Raw genomic sequence first — 22,223 nt, 5'->3', positions numbered from 1 at the left:
GCTGGAGCAGGTGCAAAGATGGGGAGGGACCAGAACTCCCCAAAACCTCAGATTTTTGGCCCAGGAAATAAAGACCGGAGAGAGGAGAACCATCTGCCTCCCCCTCCATCAACTAGGGAGCTGGTTGATGGCCTCTGTTAAACGCCCAGCAGGGAAATGAGTGTTTGTGTTGCAGGACTTTCGTGGTGTTGGGGGGCTGATCAGTCCCTCCTGCTTCTCCCCAGTCACTTAGGGGTGCCTCCAGGACGGGGAAACTGCCCCTTGACCAATCCTTTGCCTTTCGACCTGATTTACACCGACTACCACGGTCTCCAACAGATGAAGCAGCACATGGGGCTCTCCTTTAAGAAATACAGGTAAGTAAAGCCACTGCCTTCTCTTACTCTCCATTTCATTAATTAGTGAGCAAAGACTAATGCTAATGACCTCGAAGGATAGCCTCCACATCCAAGGAGTTGGACCTTTTGATTGCACCTTTGATTTTTGCCTGGCTCTGGCAGGTGCTGCCATGCTGTGTCCCCCGCTGCCGCGGCACGAGGCAGTCTGCTCGCTCCAGAGCCTCATGTGTTTAAGATAAAACCTCATTAGAAGAGACTGAACTGGAAAAAAAACCAACCCAACCCTGCGTGTGCCTGTGGTGCGTGTGTGCTTCCAAGTACCGTGCCTGCAGACAGGGGTGGCCACACCATGGAGGGAAGCGTGAGCCTTTTCTATTTGCAAGAAGCAGAGCCCCATCCCTGGCTCCTTCGGCATCAAGACAAATGTCATCATCCCCTGGCACATCACCAGCCAGGAAAATATGCGATTTAATTTAGTGCTGATAGTCCCGCTATTTATTATGTTTTCTCCCATCTCTTCCACTATGCTACACAATTTTATTAGAGAGAAAAATGACAAGCGGTGTTATTGCTTTTATTATAAATGCATTTGCTCTCGCATTCAGCTTGTTTTGCTCTTCCCTTGCTTGATGCTTCCCTTCTCTCCTCAGTCTTCTGCTGGTAATGCCTGCCTCAGCATTCCCGGGATATTGGGAAAAGCATTAACAAGTCTTCAGGAGATACATCATTCTCACAACCATCAGGGAGATGAAAGCCCTGCAAGGGGAAATTTCTCATTACAGGAGGGAGCAGTGGGTTGCGAAGGGCTACTTGGGATGTTCCTGCACCCTCTGCTCGGGGAGCAGACAAGGGACGAGCTGCCTGGGGACACCAGATGTCCCTGACAGCGGGACTTTCTCCAACCGAGGTCCTTGGGTCCTGTCTCCTCTCCCAGGTGCCGCGTCCGGGTCATCGATACCTTTGGGACTGAGCCGGCATACAACCACGAGGAGTATGCCACGCTGCGCGGCTACCGCACCAACTGGGGCTACTGGAACCTGCAGCCCACCCAGTTCATGACCATGTTCCGTAAGTGGGGGACAGGGGCACGGTGGGGTGGTTTTGGGGGCTCGCAGGCACCACAGAAGCAGGTCTGACCTCCTTCAGGAGGTGATGCATGGGCAGTGCTGTCCTCCCCGGCTCCACTCCTCCTTCACCCTGCCTGCCTGCTGCCTGCAAGGAGCTCCCAAATCTGCTTGGCCATCTCCTGGGTTATAGAAATGCTCTGGAGAGAGAGACTTAACTCCTTCCTCCGCAATGGGTTGCTGGCTCCAGCACAGTCAGGGCCAAGCACAGGGCACAGCCAGGAGCTTCCAGAAACACGGGACGGTCTTGGTTGCAAAGGCTGGTTTTATTTCAGCTGGGGTTCTAAAGGTGAGAGGCAGCTCAGTGATTTGGATTTGCCTGTGGCATGGAAAGAAGATATGCTTGTCTGAAAGGAGCCCGGTGACCCGCTAGGCACTGGCTGACTCAAACGTTGCTTCTTCCTGGCTGGATAAAGCCCATTTGGCAGCCTTAAAAATGCCTTACTTTTTAAAGAGTTGCTCAAGCGAGTTCGAAAGCCTGTATTTTATGAGCTGCTTGGATGGGGATTCATGCCATTTTCCCTCCAAGCTCCAGCAAGGCTCTGGAGCCGGGCTCATCTCAGCCCCCGTGCTGCAATGGGGCCGCATCCTCAACCCTGATGAGGTCCCAGAAAACATCTATCCAGCCACGTGTCTTCTCCCCTCGGTGTCCACAGCTCACACCCCCGACAACTCCTTCATGGGCTTCGTGTCGGAGGAGCTCAACAAGACAGAGAGGCAATTCATCAAGTCCAACAAAGTGAGCAGCATGGCAGTGGTGTACGGGAAGGAGGCCAGCATCTGGAAGGTGGGTGTCCTCGGCGCTGCGGGGGGCACCCAGGCGGGCAGGGGCAGTGGTAGGCAGAGCTGCGAGGTAGCAGCAAGCCTCTGGCTCTTACCCTGAGCTTCTGAGGCACAGATCTCGGTGTGTTTGTGGAGAAACCTCCTTGTCCCGTTCGTAGAGGGGAAGCTGAGGCTGCTGCAGTAATGTGACAGGTCCAGCGTCTCTGAGCAAATAGGGCAGAGGCTGGTGAGACCCCATCCCCTGCTTTTTGCTCTAGGCGATGCTTCCTCCCGACAAGCCGCTTAGACTGAGGATTTCATATCAATGATTTTATATAATTAATTACAATGATTGCCGTTACGTGATTTCCTGTGTTATGATGGGGATCGTTTGTCTCTGCTTTCAGGTACCCTGTGAAAGGGGGTTGTGCTGCCCCACTGCCTGCCCGTGCCTGTAACGCCTGGGGCAGAGGGGTGGGCAATACCCCCAACCCCCCAAAACATCCCCTCCGCATCTCCTGTAGCGGCCAGGGGACGTGTGTACTCCCCCATGTCTTATCCAGAGCTAGCCAGCTGGTTATCCTTCCAGGGCTTAAAAAGAGCAGCTAATTCTCATTGCCTCTTGATTTATGTCTATTTTTTTTTCCCTTTGTGCACCACCTGGGGCTGCTCCAGTTGCAGGTACCGTACCGCACCAGCTGCTGCTGGCCTTTACCTCTGCGCATCTTCTCGTGGGAGAAAAGGTTTTGCCGGAGTTGACTTTGCCTCATCATGGGCTCAGTCCCCCCGAGCTGCCGGGATCGATGCGGTTTGATGCAGCCAGAATCTGTATCCCTTCCCTGTCCCCAACTTTCCTGATTTAGTGGCTCTGCCCTTGCAGGGATGCCTGCAGTGGGCCAGGATCTGGCCATGCCACGCCATCTCCTCCTGTTCATGGGTGTTTGTGGCTTTTCCATCACCCCCCACATCTGAGAGCAAACCCCCCCAGCATCCATGTAGCTCGGGAGTTCCACAAAACCCCACTGAAACCCACTACATCTCATTTTAGGGGAACTGTAACATTTTGTCATCTTTATCTACCATTTCCTTGCCCTTTCTTATCCAGAAGTTTCATTTAAACTTAGTTAAGTTAATTTGGGAGGGCACTAGAGAGTTAAAACCTCAAAACAGACATTTTCCTCCACCCTTAGTGCTATGAACGCTTGCTCCTTTTAGCCAGAATTCACAAGCAACATCAGTTTCCCCAAAATTGCATATTTGGGGTAATTTATTACTGGGTGAAGAGGCTGGGGCTTGTTCTTGCTGGTGGCTGTTCCTGGAGGCCAGGCTGCCTGGGCATTGCTTCGTGTCTTGTGCCACCCCATGTAATAAAATAAGGGGGAAGAGGAGCTTTTCCTTATTTGGAGTGATTTTGAGGTCTAGGAAGGAAAAGAGCACCTCCATCTCCTGGAGCCGGGTGCTTATTTACAAGCCTTGGACCAAGCACCATCTCCAGAGCAGGATCTTTTTGACATTTAGAAACATTTCATTAAACCTACCTTCTCATTATTTCTCATTTCCTACCCCTCCGAACTTCTTGCCTCTGGCTCGCCAACAGGAGCCGAAATCTTAATAAGCTGGGAAAGGCCATTTTCCTCAGGCTGCTGCCCAGCTTTCATGGGTCAAAGCAGCTCACAGTGCTCGGATGCAGTGGTGGAGGGGGTCTCCCATGCCAGCCTCCGCACCAGGCAGGGGGATCAGTCCCCCCCAGTGATGCTCGGTGATGCCAGGCACTCCCCAGGGACTATAAGCTGTGTTTCACTCCCATCTCCGCAAGCCCTTTGCATTAGGGAATTGATTTGGTGCCGATTTGGGCGTTAGTGGCACTGTGGCCAGGATTTCAGCCTCATCCCACCAAAAGCACTTGGTTTTAGCCTTAGAGAAGTCCAGAGATATGTGGCTGAGGGAAGAAATGCTGTGTTCAGAGAGGCTTTAAGGCAACATGTGGAGTTTTCTCAAATTCCCCATTTATACCTCCTTATTCCCTCCTGGTCTCTACTCTTTTGGGGCCTATTGCAGCACTGGAACAAGCTGAAAATGCAGCATCCAAAGGCTGGTCCCTTTGTGTTTTTTTCCAAGCAAAAAAATTCTACAGTAGAGAAATTGTTAAAATGGAAGGCTGCTTTGGAGAGCCAAAGGAGAAAAGCCTCCAAAAGAAGAAAACTGATGACCCCCTTGATTTTTCCAGGTAGTAAAACAGGATTAAACCCAAGTGAGAAAATCCTGGGGACTTGTTTGTTGGAATAAGATGCCATTAGCAAGCTCTGGTCTTTGCAAACTTCCCTCTGAATCCCCTGAAACCTTTAATTCAGCAGCTCCAGAGTGGAAGTTGCCCAGGGAGGCAGCAGAGAAGGCAGAGGCTCGAGGTGCCGATGTTCAAGGGGCCAGATCCCGCAGCCGTCCAGGCTCACCGGGAGCCTGGAGTGGTCCAGGATGTGTGTCCGAGGGATGTGGAGCGGGGAGGGTGGCAGTTTTGCACGGCTGCAGGTTGGGCTGAAGCATCGCAGGTGCTCTGGGACAGCAGTTTGAGAGTTAAATCTCCTCCCATAACCGTGGGGGGGGTCAGCCCCATCTTCTGGGGCAGTTCACCCTCTACTTTCCTCCCCAGGGCAAGGAGAAGTTCCTGGCCATCCTCAACAAGTACATGGAGATCCACGGCACGGTTTATTACGAGACGCAGCGGCCGCCCGAGGTCCCGGCATTCGTGAAGAACCATGGGCTGCTGCCGCAGCACGAGTTTCAGCAGCTGCTGAGGAAGGCGAAGGTGGGCGAGAACCAGCCGAGGTGTCCGTGGGACCCCGTCCCCCATTCACCAGCCAGCAGTGAGGACTCGGTTGCCTTGAGAAAGAAAACCTAATTAAAGGAGGAGGCGGGGGGAGAGGCCGTTATCTGCGCTCCTCCCAGGCTTGCAGGCGCTATCAGCAGGGCTAATTAGCCGGGAGCTGAGCAGAGCACATAATTTCAAATCAAGATGTGTCTGATGAGTTTCTCCTTGCAGACCGTCCACAGACGGAGCACAAAGTTTCCTGATTAATTTATTTGTTGCTAAGTGGGGTGGATTTTTTTTCTCCTCATGGCAGTGATAAAAATAAATGGGATTCTCGGAGGGAGTGTGCGGGGTGCGGGCACATCCCAGTCGCCTTCAGCCAGTGTCTGGGGGGAAATGTTGTCGATTCACCAGCCCAAATGGCTTTGACAAAGCAGTATTTCTCCATACAGGGCCAGTATGATGGTCTTAGCCACCATGGGGGAACTTGCAGCTCCTGAACACCCCATTGCCTTGCACAAGTGGGCTGTGAGCCATGGAGCCAGGGGATTTTTTAGCACATTTAAGCTATGGGGTGTTGAACCACATGGAGCTGCCTTAGAGGCTTGGTGTGCAGGGCCAGAGCAGCGGAGACGGATGCTGGTGCGTTATTTGGGAGACTTTCCTATGGGGTTGGCTATGTTTGCTCACCAGCACATGGGTTTCTCCCTTGCAGCTCTTCATTGGCTTTGGGTTCCCCTACGAGGGTCCTGCCCCGCTGGAGGCAATCGCCAACGGCTGCGTTTTCCTGCAGGCGCGTTTCAACCCCCCGCACAGCTCCCTCAACCACGAGTTCTTCCGCGGGAAGCCGACGTCGAGAGAGGCGAGTCTGGCAGGAGGCGAGCGGATGGGCTGGAGGGAGCCACCTCCTTTACGCCGGGGTTTGGGCTAGCCTGGGAAGAGCAGTTGCTAAACGGAGATTTTTTTTTTTTTTTTTTTTTTTTTTTTTTTTGCGAGATTTCCTCCAAATGCAGAAATGTGGATACCTGCAGATGGGGTCCCCTCTCCCATCCTTGCACCGTCTCCATCCAGAGCACTTGGATGCAAGGGGCCCTGCTGTGGGTTTGGGGTTGCAAAGGAGAAGGTGGTGCAGGAGACTTCTGCAGACCACAAACCCCATCAGCCCAGATCCAGGCACACCCCGCACCCTGCTCCCAAACCAGGGTGATGCTCCCCCGTTCATCCTTTTGTACACCCAGAGGGACACTGGGACCTCCGTGGTGTTGCAGGCGTACGAAATTCCTCCCAGGCTTGTCTGTCACTGGGAATTCAATCTAAGTGAAGCAGGAACTCTTTAAAAGTTAAAGGGTTGAGAAAATTGCCTCTTTAATTATTCATAAAGTGGATAATGCAGTGCAATGCTCACTCCAGCTGAGAAGGCCTTTGCTGGGGGGCCGTGCGGCTCAGCCCTGCCGCAGCCCGGCTCACCAGCACCCATCGCGGGGTGGGGGGCACTGGGCTGTCCTGGACCCTCATGTCTGTCCCATGCAGCCCCACTAATTAGCTGCCGGTGTTAGCATCCATCCTGGGTAGGTGCTGTAATTGTGCTTCAGCCCAGAGCTGGGAGGGCACCCGGGGGTGAGGGCTGTGAAATGCCCCAGGGTGTTTATATGCCAGAGGGGAAGGAGGTGATCAATCTGTCAGCAAAAAAATGGGAAAGGACAGCAAGCTGGAGAATAAAATACAGAGCATGCACTGCTCTCTTCCTCCAGCTGGCAGGTTTTCAGGCCCCTCTGCAATGCTTCACAGAGCCCCCGAAACACCTCTGCTCATCATCATCCTCTCTCTTCCCTTCCCAAGAGAAGATCTGGGCTCTGGCTGCCTCGCAGCAGCGTGGGGCTGAAAAGGCAGCTCAGGGCTGAAACAAAAGAGGTAGATCCCCCAAAATTGCCTGGTGAGAGGCAGGTGGCTGTGGGGTACCAGTGTGGCATAGGGGCAATGCAGCTTCCAGCACTGCTTTCTCCCGGTACCAGACTTCCCTGGCCTTTGGTGGAGATGGATTGTTCTCTCTGCCTTGTTTCTGGAGCTGGCAAACCTGGGAGACATGGTGCCCTCACAGACCTGTTTTGGTCTATTTTTGCCACTCCAGACCCACAAATGGCTCAGGTCAAGGTTAAATTGTACCCGTATTACAGAGATGGAGGTATTCAGGGTTGCAGAGGCAATTTCAGTGTTGGTGGGAATAGGGCATCCCAACCCAGTGGGAATTTTAGAGCATCGGCCTGATGTTGGGGGGGCAGGTGGGTTCAGAGGAAAACTTTTTCCAGCACAGCTCTATGTACAATGGGTTAAAACCCAACACGTCTGTGCCTGAGCCTGCTGTTCCTCTCTGCCGTCGCGGCTGTGAGCGGTAGACAGCAGCCGTTCTGGCAGGGATTGCAAAAACCGGCTCACACTGCTGTGTTTTAGGTGTCCTCCCAACACCCATATGCCGAAGACTTCATCGGGAAGCCGCATGTGTGGACTGTCGACTACAATAACTCCGAAGAGTTTGAAGCTGCTATCAAAACCATTGTGAGGACCCAGGTATGGCTCGGAGGAGGTGGCGGGGTGATCTCCCTGCTGCTGGGTTTGCAGGGACAGATAGCAGCAGCAGTTGCTGGTGCCTGGCTTTCCCTTTTGAGCGTTAATTGCTTTTCCTTCCTTGTTTCCCCTTTGAAATTATTTACACGTGCAAGGCAGAAATCCTCTCCTGCAGCTTCAGGGGGACTTGTGCTTTTGCCCTGCTTTTGTACCAAGTTTGAGGGATCCCCTGGGAATCCTCTGGGCAGAGCCGGAGCAAGGGGAAGCTGAGATAAGGGAGATGAGGTTTGGGACCAGGAGGTTGAGGTTGCTGGAGATGTGTGGCAGTGCTGGGACCTGGCGGGAAGCAAAGATAAACCCAGAGAGCATCTCCCTGCAAGTACCCAGAGAGCTACCGATGTCTGCGCCTGCCGTTCCCCCATTTCACTGTTCATCGTTATCGTTCAGATCGAGCAAATCGATGGGAATAGCTCTAGGAGTTGCCTCTGTGAAGGATGAAGGGATGTAAGGAAGCGGGGGGATGCAGAGACCCCCCCGGGAAGGCAGCGCTCCCCCTGCGCCTGCCCTGGAAATGCTCCCTCATGAATATTTACCTCCTGCCCTGTGGCAGGAGCCTTTCAAGTTGTCCAAATTATTAAAGTCAATTTTCCTGGAGGGGAGAAAAGTGCTGATCTCCGTTTTGCTTGCAATTTGCTTTGCTCGGGGTGAGCCATCCTCTCGTGAGGACAGCGATGCAGTGTGAAACCAGGACGCTGCATTGGGGGTCCGGGGCTCAGTGCTGGGTGGGATTTTGGGGGGGACAAGGGTGATGTTGGACAGAGAGGTGTCATCCTTGCTTTTCCTTGCATTAGAGGCTGCAGAGGCAGATGTCTGTGACAGTCTGGGGACTTCTTTCAGCTGATGTGGCCCCACCGTCTGCCCAGGTCTTGCATCTTACTGTGGGTGATTGCCGCAGCTCTTCACCTCACGCTGATTTTCTTTACAAGTTTGCAAAGACCGAACAAACCTGACTTAGGAAGACAGTTGTTGTTTTGCACATTCATTCCCATATCTCGATTAAAATTAAATTAAAAATAATTACATCCCTGCTGCTGTGCTATCGGGCCAGCTGTCAGCGCTTGACCCTCCACCATCTGGACTGGAGAGACGGCCCCAAGGCGAAGGCAACGCTGTGGGCTGGCGGACGGGAGCTGCTGGTCTCCGTTTCAGGAGAGAGAAGGAAATTTTCAGTGTTTCCAGAAAGGAGAAAGAAAATAGTGAAGCCTGGTGCTGCCATGCTATTAAAATAATTAAAAAATGATTGGAGAATTAAGTGTGGGGGGAAAGGGCTCTGCTGGCTGCTGAGCAGCTGTGTTGCACTGCAGCGTCGACTGGATGTGCACCAGGTCATTTAGAAGCTTAATGATAATCTCTGGTTAAAAATAAAAGAAGAAAAAAGGATTTTAGGAAAGGATTTGGTGGTGTGATGGGCACCGAGCAGGAGGAGCCGGTGCAGGGACCCGCTGGCTCCGGCACCGGGTGCTTACCCGGATCGTGCCGCTGCCGTGCCGATCCCAGTTTTGCCAAAAGATGAGCTCCCGTCTTGGCTTTTCTCCTCGTTCCCAATCTTCATGTAAATGCAGTTGCAGTGCAGTCACAACACGTCCTGCCTCCCTCCCTTAATTAACAATTCTTCAGTTGCTAAACAGCTGACGGAGGGCAGGGGAAGCAGAGCTGGAACAAGGGTGTCTGTCAAGCCGGCACGGCGTGCGGGCAGTGTCGGCAGCTGCCTGGGCGGGCAGGCAGCCGTGGTCAGGCATCCCGGGGCGGCTGCTCTCTGTTTTCCATCCCAGCGTGACACCACGTGTAGTCAGATAAACTCGGTCTCCTGTGGGACCACGGGGTAGCTAAAGCCGCCTCTCAGAAGCCTTATTTCGGAGGGATCTGACTGCACCCATCTCGGCAGGACCAGGGACCCCCACCCTGAGGTCCCCTCCCACAAAGCATCCCAGCCGCTGTAATTACCCTCGACTGATGGGAGGTTGAAGACCTAAATTTGCCTCAAATGAGTAAAACCAGCTGCTGACATTCCACTTGCACTGAAAACGTGCAGTCGCTCTGGAGGGAAATTATTCCTTCCCACCAAGAAGCGCGCTGGGTTAATCCCACAACTCGCCTCTCTGGGTTTTTTAAAGATACTGTATAAATCCTCCCGAAGCAGAGCAGGGAGTGAGTGTGAATAACTTACAGCAACTTCCTTTTCCCCTGCTTTTTTTTTCCTTTTTGTCTTTTAAATAGAAAGGTCTGCTTTATTAGAGATGCTGTCAAGGCAATTAAGCCTAAAAATTGACCTACCTTACAAGTTTAAAAGCCTTATTATGGGCTTTGGGTTCAGCATTCCCTTGGTATCTTCTCTTTAAAATACTGTTTGTTACAGCAGGTATTGAAAACAAGGGCATTAGCAGGAGGAGCGGCAGAAAGCCGGTGGCTGGGCAGTTCAGTTTTACTGTTCCCAGCAAAGTACTGGAGCTCAGAGAAACTATTTTACTGACTCCTTTTTTTCCCCAAAGGCAAAATGGGATGTTATGTTACCAAAATATCTAACAAATTTGTCTGTGTTTCAGAATAACAACCATCAATTTATATTTTCAGCCAAAACATTTCATTTCAACATTACTGGAATGAAATAGTATGTTTTTGTTTCCCATCTGCCTGCCTTTGTTTGAAAATACCCTGCCAGTTTATTGAAAGGAAGGCTTGTATCTGAAATGAAGCATTTCCCTTTGCTTCACCAACCCAAACAGATTGCTGAACCTGAAACACAGCATTTTTCCCCTCCTTGATGGGTGGAAACATTGGAAATTGAAAACTGACATGAAACAGATTTTATTTTTCTTTTTTTTTGTTGTATGATGGAAAAATCACTTATCCCACAGCTTTAGTGTTGCATCTTCCAGGCAAAACTTAATAAAACATTTTTGGGGATATGGGCTGTTGTGGGAAGCTGTGAGATGTCTCCTCTGCTCTGCCTCTGCCATCAGCTTTTCCCAGCGGCAGCCGTGCTGTGCCATTCTGGGTGCTGGGAACCAGTGTGCCGGGAACTGGGAACCAGGGTGCTGGGAACCCCTCAAGGGCTTTGGGAGCTATTTTTATGAACCTGGTAGTAATTCCGATACGGTCAAGCTGACAAACAAGCTTGCCCTGGTTTAGAGCATCGTGGCTCTGGGGGATTTGCTGATTCTTCAGCAATATTTTAGCATTACTTCGCGGCTTCCCCAGCCTGCCCATGGCTCTCTGGCCAGGTCACTGCCGGCATGGCTGTACAGCCGTCCCGATTTCTATTGCAGACACCTGGAGCTGCAGCTCGGGGTGGGATGTGCTGTCCTTGCAGCTACAGCCCTGCCCCGGCTCCAGCCGGGCTGGCAGAGCTTCCTTTGGTGTGTTTGGAGCCGGCTGGGTCTGCTGGCAGGGCTGGCTGCTGTATTTGTGCAAATAAAGCGGTTGAGATGCAGCGGGCATCCTTCGCCAACCTAGATTTGCTTGAAAGAAACTTCTTCCTTCTGCAGAGAGATCTGAATCGTGGCTTGGACGTGGCTTGGGTTTGCAATATGGGTTTTTTTTCCCCCAAGAAAAGCCCTTGTGCTCCCCTCCCTCGTCCCTTCGGAGGTGGCACCCGCTCCAGGTCACCCTGCAACTGCTGGGGAAGGTTTTCAGCAAGCCGTGCCTCTGCCGTTCCTCCCCTCTTGGAGCAGCGTTGGGTTTTCCTGATGGCTCGCATCCCTGACCTATTTATAAGGAAAACTGAAGTCATGGAAGCACGAAACTCCTCTACCCCAGAGAACAAATCCTAGCACAGTCACACGGGGCCAAGAAACAAATCGTGTCCCCCTGGGAGAGGCGATGCTGGGAGGCTTGTCCTGGTGATGGATTACAGCCGTTAGCCAGAGGTTAGAGGCAGAAGAAGGAGAGAGGTTTGCAGGCACCACCATTTTCTTGGCCTTCAGCTTTTTCCATTGTCAAAAATAGTCCTCGCACAAGCAATTTAATAGACCCAATATTCTGGTGTAGCGAAGGGAGAAGGCTTCATTATATTAAAGTCAAACATACAGGAATATAATGGAAAATTATACATTTCAGACTATGCTTGAAAGAGTGGCGTATTAAACATCACAGTCAAAATAGCTGGTTAAAGTGTTCCCAGCCTGCTGTTACGTGCCGGCAGAGAATTGCATTATTTTTCTACTTATTTGTCTCATGACGTTTGGATTTATTTTTTTTTCTCTTCCTTTTAAGCGAGGGAGACTTGCTGCTCTCTTCAGCTCTAGGATTCCTGCTGGAGACTATAAAAGCAGGGCTCTCACGGTGGTATCCCCATGGGGCACCGGTAACTCCCCATTTGGCTGGTGGAGAGCACTGGGACTGGAGAGTTCTGGCCCTATGTTCCCCACTGGTACCTGGGGGAAAGGATGGCAGAGTCCATCTTCACTGACCCCTCTGCTCCCTCCCGTGGTATCCCGTGCATCGCTCTGCCGGGCAGCGGGATGCAGTGGTCCCCAGCTCGGAGCCCCCCTCCTCCTCCCTCCCAGGGCTCTGGGGAGACCCTGAGCTCCCGGCACAGGGAGTGGTATTAATGATGTGGCTGTCAAGAGGAGGCCAAGCCTGTCAGATTTTAATTAAACAATTATCTTCTCAAAATTGGCATTTTCTATCAGTCCTGGGCGCATGAGCTGAATCCTAATGAGACCGGGAGGGGGGAGCGAGAGCCCTTGGGGGAGCCCCTGGGGGGGAGAGGGGCACATGGGGGTGTTGGGGCTGGAGGAGCGGGGGCTGCAGCGGGCTCCAGCCACAGCATCCCGGTGCCCTTGGACATGATAGGGCTCCCGGGAGCCTGCGGGCAGGTGGGATTGCACCTGGAGCATCACCACTGAGTACATGTGCAGGCACAAGGAGGTTTTCTGCTTCCATCCCACTGTGGATGTGCTGCAGCCCACCGGGTACCACGGCGGTGTTTTGGGGGAAAGAGGCTGTATTACAGAATTATATCTACACCGTGCCTGCCCTAACAGGGTCCTGGGAAAAGCTCCCCAGCATTGCAGCCATGAAAGCAGTGGTAAGGTAAGACTGACCATTGGTGATGCTGAGCAAGGGGTGCTTTGTCTCCCCCGAATCGGTGCCAGGCAGCGCCCAGCACCCAGCCCCGCTCAGGCTTTGTGTGACTGAGATGGGCAGTTTTGCTTTGTGGAGGACTCTGCCCCAGTTAACCGAGCGCCCATCAGCAATTCAGAGGCAAGATCGGTGCCTGTCATTGTGTCAGCCCTGATTAGCGTGCACATCTGTAATTAGATGGAGCAGCTGTGATTTCTAGCCTGGCTGAGAACTCAGGTGGGATATTTATGGCAGGGAGATGCTTAGAGGGATCTTCTCAGCAGACTGAACCTTTGAGCTTGGGTTTGACGGGTACTTCAAAAGGAGATAGCTATTTTGGAGGTGTGGAGCTCAGAAAATAGACAAAACAGTGTTTTCCAGATGAATTATCTTTGGGGTGGTTTTGCTTATAATCCTTCTTTTGCATGAAGCTCTGCAGAGATACACAGGGGAAAGGGGGGTCCCAGCACCAGCCCCTTCTACACACCAACGTCCTGCAGCTCATGTAACATCTCTCTGGAAAAATAAGGGAGCGTGGAAAAATCTGTTTTCCCAGGACAGAAAGTTCCTTAAAAAATAATTTGTTCCAGAGGAAAGGGGTGCATCAGTGACACAGCCCTCGTGGCAATGCTTTTCCCACAGGGAAAATCACCGCTGATCCTGTGGCAATGGCCACGCTGGAGGGCAGCGAGCCCCAACTGCCTGCTTCTGCCTGCTTCTGCCTGCTTTTCCTGGAACCTGTGCCACCGCTGTGCCAGGGACATCCTCGTTTGGGGGATGCTATGTGATGTTTGAGTTGCTGTGGAGAGGAGGGGGTTTCCTGTGCCAGGACCCGAGGGTGACTCTTGGGACAGAGAGATGTGATGTTGGGAAGCGAGTGCAGGCAGAAGTCTCCCGAAGACTGGCAGCGTTTCGTAACCCACGCTAAAAATACACTGCGGTTTAAGCGCTGCTGGCTCTGTATAAATAGCAGTTATCAACATGGGGGTGCAGAGACAGCATCGGCATCAACATGGGCATCAACGTTTGCTCCGTCCCAGCGTGCAGCCGGCTGCTGCCTCCCTGCCCCGTCCCAGCCCATGCTGGTGGCAGCAGGGAGCACCGAGCCTCTGGGGCTGGGAGAGATGCCAGCTTCCACCCCATCGCAGCCATCTGCGCTGGGCAGCAAACCCTCAGTGAAGTGGCAGTGGGAAAAGAGAGGTTTGGGTTTTTTTCCTGTATTGTGTACAGCGAGTCCCAGCCCCGGGCTTTTCACGGACTGGTTTGGTGGGTCATAGTGCCGGGGCAGCGAAGCCTGGACCTTCCTCTCTGAGCAGGCAGAGCTGTGCTGAGGCTGGAGCACACAAGAGCAGAGGAACAGAGGATGCTAGATCAGACCCAGGGCACCACCCGGGATGCTCTTGCTCTGGATTAGCTTGGCATCTTTACCAGTCCTGATTCCTTCCCTGTATTTTAAAATTACTCCTGCCTCTGCCTACAGCTGCAGAGTGTTTCTTGGGCTGAAACAGTTCATAGTTTAATTAGAAGTGACCTATTGTATGAAAACTGTTTTTATTTTATAACTTATCAAAAATGAAGAAAAGTATAGAACAGGGTGACTTTATTTTCACCAATACATGGCTTGAACCCAAATTAGTCCTTCACCCTCTTTCTCTAGCGCTTTACAGCTTGTGAAGTTTTTTCAGTCCTAGTTTTCTGCCCTGCTTGCTTTGGTGGACAGACACGAGCCATGGGCTTCAGCGGGTGGGGAAAGCCATTGCCCAGGGCACTGCTGTCCCTGGTCACCGGGCCCAGGGGGAGGGCAAGGCTGTCCCCGCTTGCTGCCTGCGCTCTGCTCTTCCCCCTTCACAGGTGGACCCTTACCTGCCTTACGAGTACACCTGCGAGGGGATGCTGGAGCGGATTCACGCCTACATTCAGCACCAGGTTGGGGAGCATCCCTGTTCTCCCTGGGGGAGTATCCCTGTTCTCCTGGCCACCCATCCCTGTTCTCCCTGGGGGAGTATCCCTGTTCTCCTGGCCACCCATCCCTGTTCTCCCGGCCACCCATCCCTGTTCTCCCTGGGGGAGTATCCCTGTTCTCCTGGCCACCCATCTCTGTTCTCCCTGGGGAACCATCCCTGCTCTCCCATCTTCCTCCGGGCAAGCAACTGCTGACCCAATGCAGGTCCCCAGCGAGGGACCCCGGGTCCCAGCCCTGTGCAGCCAGTGGCCTAATTGCAGAGGGCACCAGGAGATGGGGGCTGGGGGAGAGTTGTCATGAACCAAAGATGCTGGCGGGTTTGTGGTAGGTGGTGGGGGATGCTGGGGCTGGGTCAAGGCCTTTCTGCTGCAGAGAATAAGGCAGCATTCGGAGAAAGAGGTGGCCGACGCCTTCATCTCCCACAGCAGGAGATGCCATCTATGCATGCAGGTGACCTCAACCTGAGGAGCAAACTCAGCAGCCCAAGTATCCTCCTGTCCCACCAGCAGCCTCCCTTCCCCATCCCCAACATCTCACCCTGTCCCTCCGGCCTCTGACCCACTGTCTTCTCTCCCACTAGGATTTCTGCACCACGTCGTCTCCTCTGCCTCCCAAGGCCAAGAGTCCTGCTATGCAAAGCCCTCCGAGCCCGCTGGCCCTGTCCCCCAATGCCACTCACCTGGTGTGGTCCCCCAGCGCCAGTCGGGACCCCCACGCCTGGCCCCCGGTGGACTCGCTGCAGGTGTGGGTGTCGGAGACCCGGCACGCCTGCACCGAGACGTGCCGGCGGCGCGGGCTGGTCTGTGAGCCCACCTTCTTCAGGTTCCTCAACAAGAAGGAGGTGTTTCTCCAGTGAGTTGTGACCTTCTCAGCAAGGTGGTGGGGGGGGGCCATCAGCCAGATGATGTTCCCTTTGCTCCCCCCATCCCCAGCACCCATTTTCCTCGTGTCCTCCCTGCTGAAATCCCATTGAGGTGCCTTTGTGCTCAAGGCGATGTAGGCAGGGTGCTGCTTGCAGAGCAGCCCGTTGCTAGCACGTGTTGGCGTTGATCAGCTTCACACTTCAGAAGGCAATGATAGCCTTTCCAGGCACGTTTCTGCCTCTCTCCCACCCCATTCCTCTCCACCTCCTCCATGCTCTCTCTCTCCCTCTCTTTTTTTATGTCTTTCTCTATAAAACTGCATTTTGAACACACAGCAGTGAAGTTTTAATAGAGTATAAATCTGCCACTGGGCTCCGTGCTGCTCTGTGGGCAATTAAAATGCGAGCATTACCATTGCTGTCATGCTGGTCAGGCAGGCGCTGTGAGTCCCGGTGACATTTTTACATGATAAATTAGAGCTGGGGCTTGGATTTCACTCTCTCCCCTCCATGCCCCGCTCCAGACCTTAAAACGAGCTGGCTCAGGGACTCACCAGTTGAAAGGGGTTGGTGAGAGGGCAGTGCCAGTGCTGCTGCTCCATCTGCAGATGCGGGCACGGGTGGGAGGAGAAGGATGCCGAGATCTGCACTGGGCACTTCTGCTGCCCCTCAGGGTGTTTGCTGATGCCCAGCCTGGTTTTGCTGGCTAATTCCAGCTAGCAGGGGACACGTGGGCATCTGTTGAACTCGTGTGCCCTTCCAGGGGACATGAGCTGCTGTGGGAACATGGTGTGGACACCACGGAGAGTGGACAGACCTGTTGGTCAGCGGGGGGATATAGAAGATTTGGGTGGATTTTTGTGCCTAATTTCCTGAGTCATCCATGGCCCGCACAAGAGCTGGGGTGGTCTCTGGGCTGCAGGGTTGAGTTGCAAGGGTCACCCCTTCCTGCGTGGTGTGTTGGGCTGGTGACAAGCATTCACCTCTAGCCAAGGGGTGCCAAACATAGCGCTTATGGTTCCTGGTGCAACCAGCGAAGATTTGGCCCAATACTTAGCGAAGGAACCTCCCTGGGAAGGACAGAACAGCACTAAAAACTCTTCAGCGAAACCCCAGGCAGCCTCCTCACCTGAACTGACCCACCTTTGTCTTTGTTCCCAGGCTCAGCATCACCTGCGACAGCACCGAGTACGAGATGAACCATCTTTACCCAGCGGTGGCCGAGAACGTCCACGAGTGCTACCTCCAGAAGGAGCCGCTGCTCTTCAGCTGCGCGGGCTACAACACCAAGTACCGGCGGCTCTGCCCCTGCCGTGACTACCGCAAAGGACAAGTGGCTCTGTGCAGGGACTGCTTGTGACTTGGTGTGTGTCCCCCCCCCCGTGTTTGCGACATGCAACGTGCAACGAGTGGCTTTTTCTCAAAGCTTCTGCAATAGCCGAGGGAGGTGGGACAGGTCCCTCCTGGCGGGTGAGCCGGGGGTGTCAGACTCTGGGGGTTGTTTCGTCCACCAGTCAACTGAATGACCACGTCCTGACCTTTGGTTTCATTTTCTTCTTGAGGAGCATCGTCCGACTGCATCCGAACCCACCTGGACCTGGTGGCGCTGGGACAGGGTGGTGGGGTGAGGGGGACCAGGGACACCCTTCCCCTCCTCTGGCAATGGGACAAGCCACCAGCAGACTGCAGTTTCAGGGTTTTCATCCTCTTCAAGCATCCTAGGTTGTTTTATTTATTGATTTTTTTTTTTTAACCCTCCCCCCTGACAAGTGATAAATTAAAGGGAAGCGACACCCAGCCCTTCTGTGGGAGTTATTGGGCAGAGCTGTGTTGGGGGGCACAGGGGGGCTGCCGGTGCCTGCCTTGGCTGCGGAGCTGGGGGAGGACAAAGCCCAAGGAGAGCAGCTGGGTTGGATGGACACGGCGGGGTCTGCACCCACGGTGCCCCCAGGAAGAGCCAGCGGGGGCTGAACGGTCCCCAGGCTGTCCTTGGGAAGCGAGGGGCAGGATGGGGCCCCGGGAGGGCTCCCGGGAAGGAGGCTGGTCCCCGGGGCAATGCTGCTGGCAGGGCGGAGGTGCCTGAAGCGAGTCCCCCCCCCCAGCCCCTGGGCTGCTCTCTGCCCCGCTGGGCCACGCACGGAGCTGCACATCCCTCCAGGGACTGAGGCATCGGGAGCGGCGGCGGGAGCGCGGGGGCTGCTCGGGGTTGGAATGAGCAGGCAGAAAGGAGGATGTGCTGCAGCGGCCAAAAGGATTTGCCGGCGGGCACAGACCGAGGCCAGGGGAGAGGGGGCCGCTCAGCAGCTGCAAAAGCAACATCATGTCTCCTTGTGCCCCAGATGTTGCAGCCACGGGAAGAGGTGAGCTCCAAGCAACCATCTTCCATGCATGGTCTTCACTTCTTTAGCTTTTCTTCATGCATTCGTCTCACTTTAGGGGAGTTTTCACCGCTGCTGCTATTTCCCCTCCTGGCATGTCCCCTTGCTGGGTTAGCGCTGGCTGGGGTGACCTGGTTTGTTTTTGTAGGGTTGCTCACTGGCGCAAGGCTGTGAGTGTGTTGCTGTAAGGTTGGTGCTCAGCCCTCCTGTTGCTTGGAAGCATTTGATGGCAAGACTCCTGCATCTCATAAAACACGTGGCTGGAAAGCTATGGACTGGAAAATCCCTCCCAGCCCTTCCCTGCACGGAAGAGCTCCTGGCCCGGCCGGCGAGGGAGACTGGTGGGGTGGCAGCCTGTCCTGGCAGTGTCACTGCAGGGTCCCAGGCACTGGCAGACTTGTCCCCCCCAACTCGAGGTGGCTGATGGAGAGCAGTGGCATGGCAGGATGAATGCATGAGGTCTCCCCTGCGACCCAGCTGCTCGCTGGAGCTGTGCCATGTGGCCCCGGCACCTCCAGCCCATCCTCCCCGCGGCTCGGTGGCTTGCAGCCAGGTTTTGGGAGAAAAATCCCATTCCTTCAGCTGTGCAACAGCATCGGGCAGACCCCAGCTCCCCTCGCCATCTCCCTGCTTTGGCCCAGGGAAGGGGAACACCGTACGGTGCTCACGTGCTCCAGGCATCCCTTCGGCTGAGCCCGCGAGCCCACCGTGGCGACACCGGCCGCATCCTGTGCGGGATGAGGCAGGAGCTGGAGACACCGCTGTTAACCTGGAGCAATTTGTCATCTTCAGCACAGAATTGCGTAGGCAGTCTCCATCCTGCCTGCGACACCAGACAAGGGGAAGGATTGATTAAGTAATTTTTGTGTCTTGCAGCCAGCATGTGTATAAATAAAAGCAGCGCAAACCTCTCTTTGCAGAGCTGAACAACACTACCTTGTGCCTTTCTACGGCACCTTTCATCTCAGTCTCAAAGCATCGCCTGGCAAAGGCTCCCGTGCCGCTTGCTCCAGCTGCTGTGAGCGCTGGGTGGGCAGGAGCCGGCCCGGGAGAGGCACAGGGCATTTGCAAGCAGGAACCACCAGCGATTCACTTCCCAGGGTTGTAAGGACCAAATAAAACCTGGCTTTATAGGGGATCTAAGCGAACTTTAAAGACCAAGAGGCTCGGGATGCCTCTCAAGGCAGCGCTCGTTGCACATCAGCTCTCCGGGCAGCTTTCTCCACCAGTTCTGCTCAGCTGCTTTTAAAATAGCCTTCACCTTCCAGCAGCCCAGCACCTGCCTCCCACCACAGAGAGTCCCAATTATCCCCTGGCAGGAGCATTTTTCTCCAAGCTGAAATAAAAAGCGGCTGGCTCACCTTCGCTGCTGTCATGGGAAATAATGATCTGTCTGGAACCTTGTTGGATCTCAAGCCAGCCTGTAAATTTGGGTGATGGGGCTGAGTAATGCTCTGGTATTACCTGTCATGTCTCTGCCCCATCAGCTGGCACCGAGTCCTGCTCTCAGTGCTGCCTGGAGGATGGATGCTGCCTGGGGAAAAGCCTCTCTTGTTGGCCCATCAGTGATGGCACATCGCTCGCGGATGCTGGATGTAACGGGGACCAGAGTGTGGGTGCTCGGGGCAGCCCGTCCTGCCCCGTCCCATGTGGGGAGCCCCAGCTGCTGGGAGCAGGGAGATGCCTTGGTCTGTAAAATCCCACGTAGGAGCAAGGTGGGGTCTCGGCTGGTTCAGTAACACCAATGTTGGGTATTAATGGCAGCTTTGGGTGCAGAATTGGCACCGAATTGTTTGTTATGGGGGGGTGTGTGTGCCAGGGCTCCTGCGGTGCTCCTGCTCCCAGGCACCCCGACATGGAGGTGGTAGCAAGGGACGGAGCTGCTGGGTCAGCAGCAGCTCCCGTACGAGTTGGTGTAAAAGAGAAGGGACTTTGTTACCGGGAAATGCTTTTTCTCTGCCTGTTTCTGGTCCCGGCTGTGCCCCAGCAATCGCTGGAACATCCCGCTGCCTGCCTGAGCTCTTGCCCGAGCAGGTCTCCAGCACTTGTCCCGGTCTCCCTGGCCAGGACACGTTTCCATCCGGAAAGGAGATCTGAGGATGATACAGACATTAAATTCACTTTTTATTAAGTAGGAGCATGGAAGAGATTTAAAGGGAAGCCGAGGCACTGCTGTATGAAAGAGATTCTAATTACCACAGCTAATTACAAAGAATAAATCCCCAGTTGGGAGGGGGAAAAGAGGGGGAAACAGTGTCAAAACTACAAATAAAATAAAACAATTAAAAATCAAATGACCTGTCAGGTACACCTTCCATTGCTGGTGGATGGGACAGTTTATTTGACAACCAGAGCATGTGCGTGGGGAGCCCCTGGGGTGGGGGGTGGGGGTGGACCTTTTGATGGCATTGCTGGTGGCATGGCAGTGGGCAGAGCCTCCTAGAAGGTTTTTTTTTTAACCTGTTTTCATCTTCTGGCAGCCGTGAAACCAGGACGGGCATGTCGAAAGAATGATACTGTTCTGGAAATCCATTTTCCGTACCTAGAAATGGAGCCAGGGGCGATTTTTGTTCCTGAGCCTCACTCTTCTTAGTAATTCCACTCAGAACTTCTTTTCTGGAGGTTTTTTTTTTTTTTTCCTCTGGTTTTAATGTTGATGGCATCAAAACCTTCCCTTGCCAGTGCAGCCGGGGCAGTGGGGGGGTCTGGCAAGAGGGCGGGTGGTCCCTGCCCCGGCATCCCCTCGCAGCATCCCGCTGCCGGCTGGGCACCTCTCCCCGCACCAGCATCCTCCCCTGCAGAGGCTCAGCCACCGTTAGCTCCCACAGAGCAGCAATCTGGGCTGTAAATCACAGCCGGAGGGAGGTAATAGTGCTGCTCCACTCTTATCTGGGGCTTTATTAGGAAATCGTTAAGCGGCTTTTCCCTCCTGATCCCCTGCTTATCAGCAGCCGGGTAAAATGGCAAATTGCATCCATGATGTGGACAGTCCAGGCAAGAGAAACCCATTTATTTCCCCTAACGGGTTTATCGCTAGATCAAGGAGCTGCTGAAGATGTAAGCACCGGTGGTTATTTCCCCAGGTGATGGATCTAGCTGCCACACAGCCTCGGGTAACCAAAGCACGCCGCCTGACAGGGATGTCTAATGGACCCCTGGTCGGGTCTACTGGCTCATGTATTTCAAGGTCTTGCTTTAATTGAGTCCTGTCTCCCTGGTGTCACGCTTTTTTTTTTTTTTTCTTTGCCGCTTTAGAAAGTCTTCCCAAAATAAACTAATGCATTTAATCTCCTGTCCCCTTCCCTCATCCCTCCCTCCCTTTGGAAAAGCCAGAGCCATAAAGAAAGTTAACAAACTGAAAATCTGTCCTCAGACTTATTAAGTGAAGAGAGCAGTGAAATCTTTTGCCTGTTTTTTCTTTCTTTTTCTTTTTTCTTCTTTCTTTTTCTTTTCTTCTGTTAGAAAGGACTTGGCGGGAGGGGGTGAAACCCTCTTTCAAAGCTGCGGGGCTGAGTGTTCCCTTTCTTATCAGCTCAAGCAGTGATGCCCAATGACACTCATTGTGGCTCGTTAGCAGAAAGCCATTAAAACTCTGGATCGATATTTTCTCAGGAGAGATAGGGCCCATTCAATATTATTCCACAGGCAGGCAGAGAAATACCAACAAGCCATCCATAAAGCAGAGCAAAACTGCTGAGGATGCAGCTTCTCCTGCCAGCACCCATGGCAGGGACGGGACGTCCCCCAGCCCAGGCAGCGTGGGAGCCGAGCCAGGATCCGGCCCTCGGCATCCAGGTCTTCTGGAAAGGAGGAAAAATTAAAGGATGGGTGGGGGGGTTGTTTGGGAGGGGTTAGGTGCCTCTCCGGGGCTTGACCTCCAGCTAGGGGTCTGGGGTGCAGGTGCCACCACTGCCTGCAAAGGGCCTCAGGAGGGCAAAAATATAGGACTGATGTGGCCATTCCCAACATCTGGCTGTTGGCTTTGGAAAGCCAGGAGGAAAGGGGCTGGTGGGCTGTGCAGCCCCCCTTCTTGCCATCTCTCGGAGGGCTCCCACTGCCTCTCACCTTCTGGAACTCAGCTCCCAGTAGAGACCAGTTGGAAACAGGACAGAGGATTGCTTTTAGTTTTAGTGTGAGCTACCAGACGTATCAGCTTTTCTATAAATATAAAACAGAAAACAGGAAATAACGATCTGCCCTAATTTAGTTCTTTTCATCTAAGGATTCAAAGCATCTGACAGCATCTCTAAGAAATAAGGAAAGGCTTTGCAACCTGCATGGAAATGCAGCTGTTTCAGAGGTGT

The 22,223-nt window shown here is 53.6% G+C and overlaps 1 protein-coding gene across 9 annotated transcripts in view; it reads left to right on the top strand.

Annotated features, from left to right (window-relative positions):
* MGAT5B (alpha-1,6-mannosylglycoprotein 6-beta-N-acetylglucosaminyltransferase B) overlaps window positions 1-17,338 on the top strand; it is a 71,381-nt gene extending 54,043 nt beyond the window's left edge. For 6 of the 9 annotated variants that reach the window (XM_041123752.1, XM_041123751.1, XM_030014831.2 and 3 more), the window contains 10 exons: window positions 225-356; window positions 1,273-1,406; window positions 2,119-2,249; window positions 2,900-2,905; window positions 4,872-5,027; window positions 5,746-5,892; window positions 7,479-7,595; window positions 14,568-14,642; window positions 15,260-15,531; window positions 16,703-17,338. In XM_041123752.1, coding sequence (XP_040979686.1) covers window positions 225-356; window positions 1,273-1,406; window positions 2,119-2,249; window positions 2,900-2,905; window positions 4,872-5,027; window positions 5,746-5,892; window positions 7,479-7,595; window positions 14,568-14,642; window positions 15,260-15,531; window positions 16,703-16,901 — 1,369 coding nt within the window. In that variant the 3' untranslated portion in view covers window positions 16,902-17,338. The remainder of the gene's footprint in view (window positions 1-224; window positions 357-1,272; window positions 1,407-2,118; window positions 2,250-2,899; window positions 2,906-4,871; window positions 5,028-5,745; window positions 5,893-7,478; window positions 7,596-14,567; window positions 14,643-15,259; window positions 15,532-16,702) is intronic. The other 3 variants (XM_030014832.2, XM_030014834.2, XM_030014836.2) reach the window with 2 other exon arrangements.
* Window positions 17,339-22,223: the final 4,885 nt, after the last annotated feature.

This window comes from Aquila chrysaetos, chromosome 5, assembly GCF_900496995.4.
Source record: "Aquila chrysaetos chrysaetos chromosome 5, bAquChr1.4, whole genome shotgun sequence".
NCBI lineage: Eukaryota > Metazoa > Chordata > Aves > Accipitriformes > Accipitridae > Aquila > Aquila chrysaetos.
The sequence above is the reverse complement of the archived record's forward strand: the minus strand, read 5'-3'. Positions and strand labels throughout refer to the sequence as shown.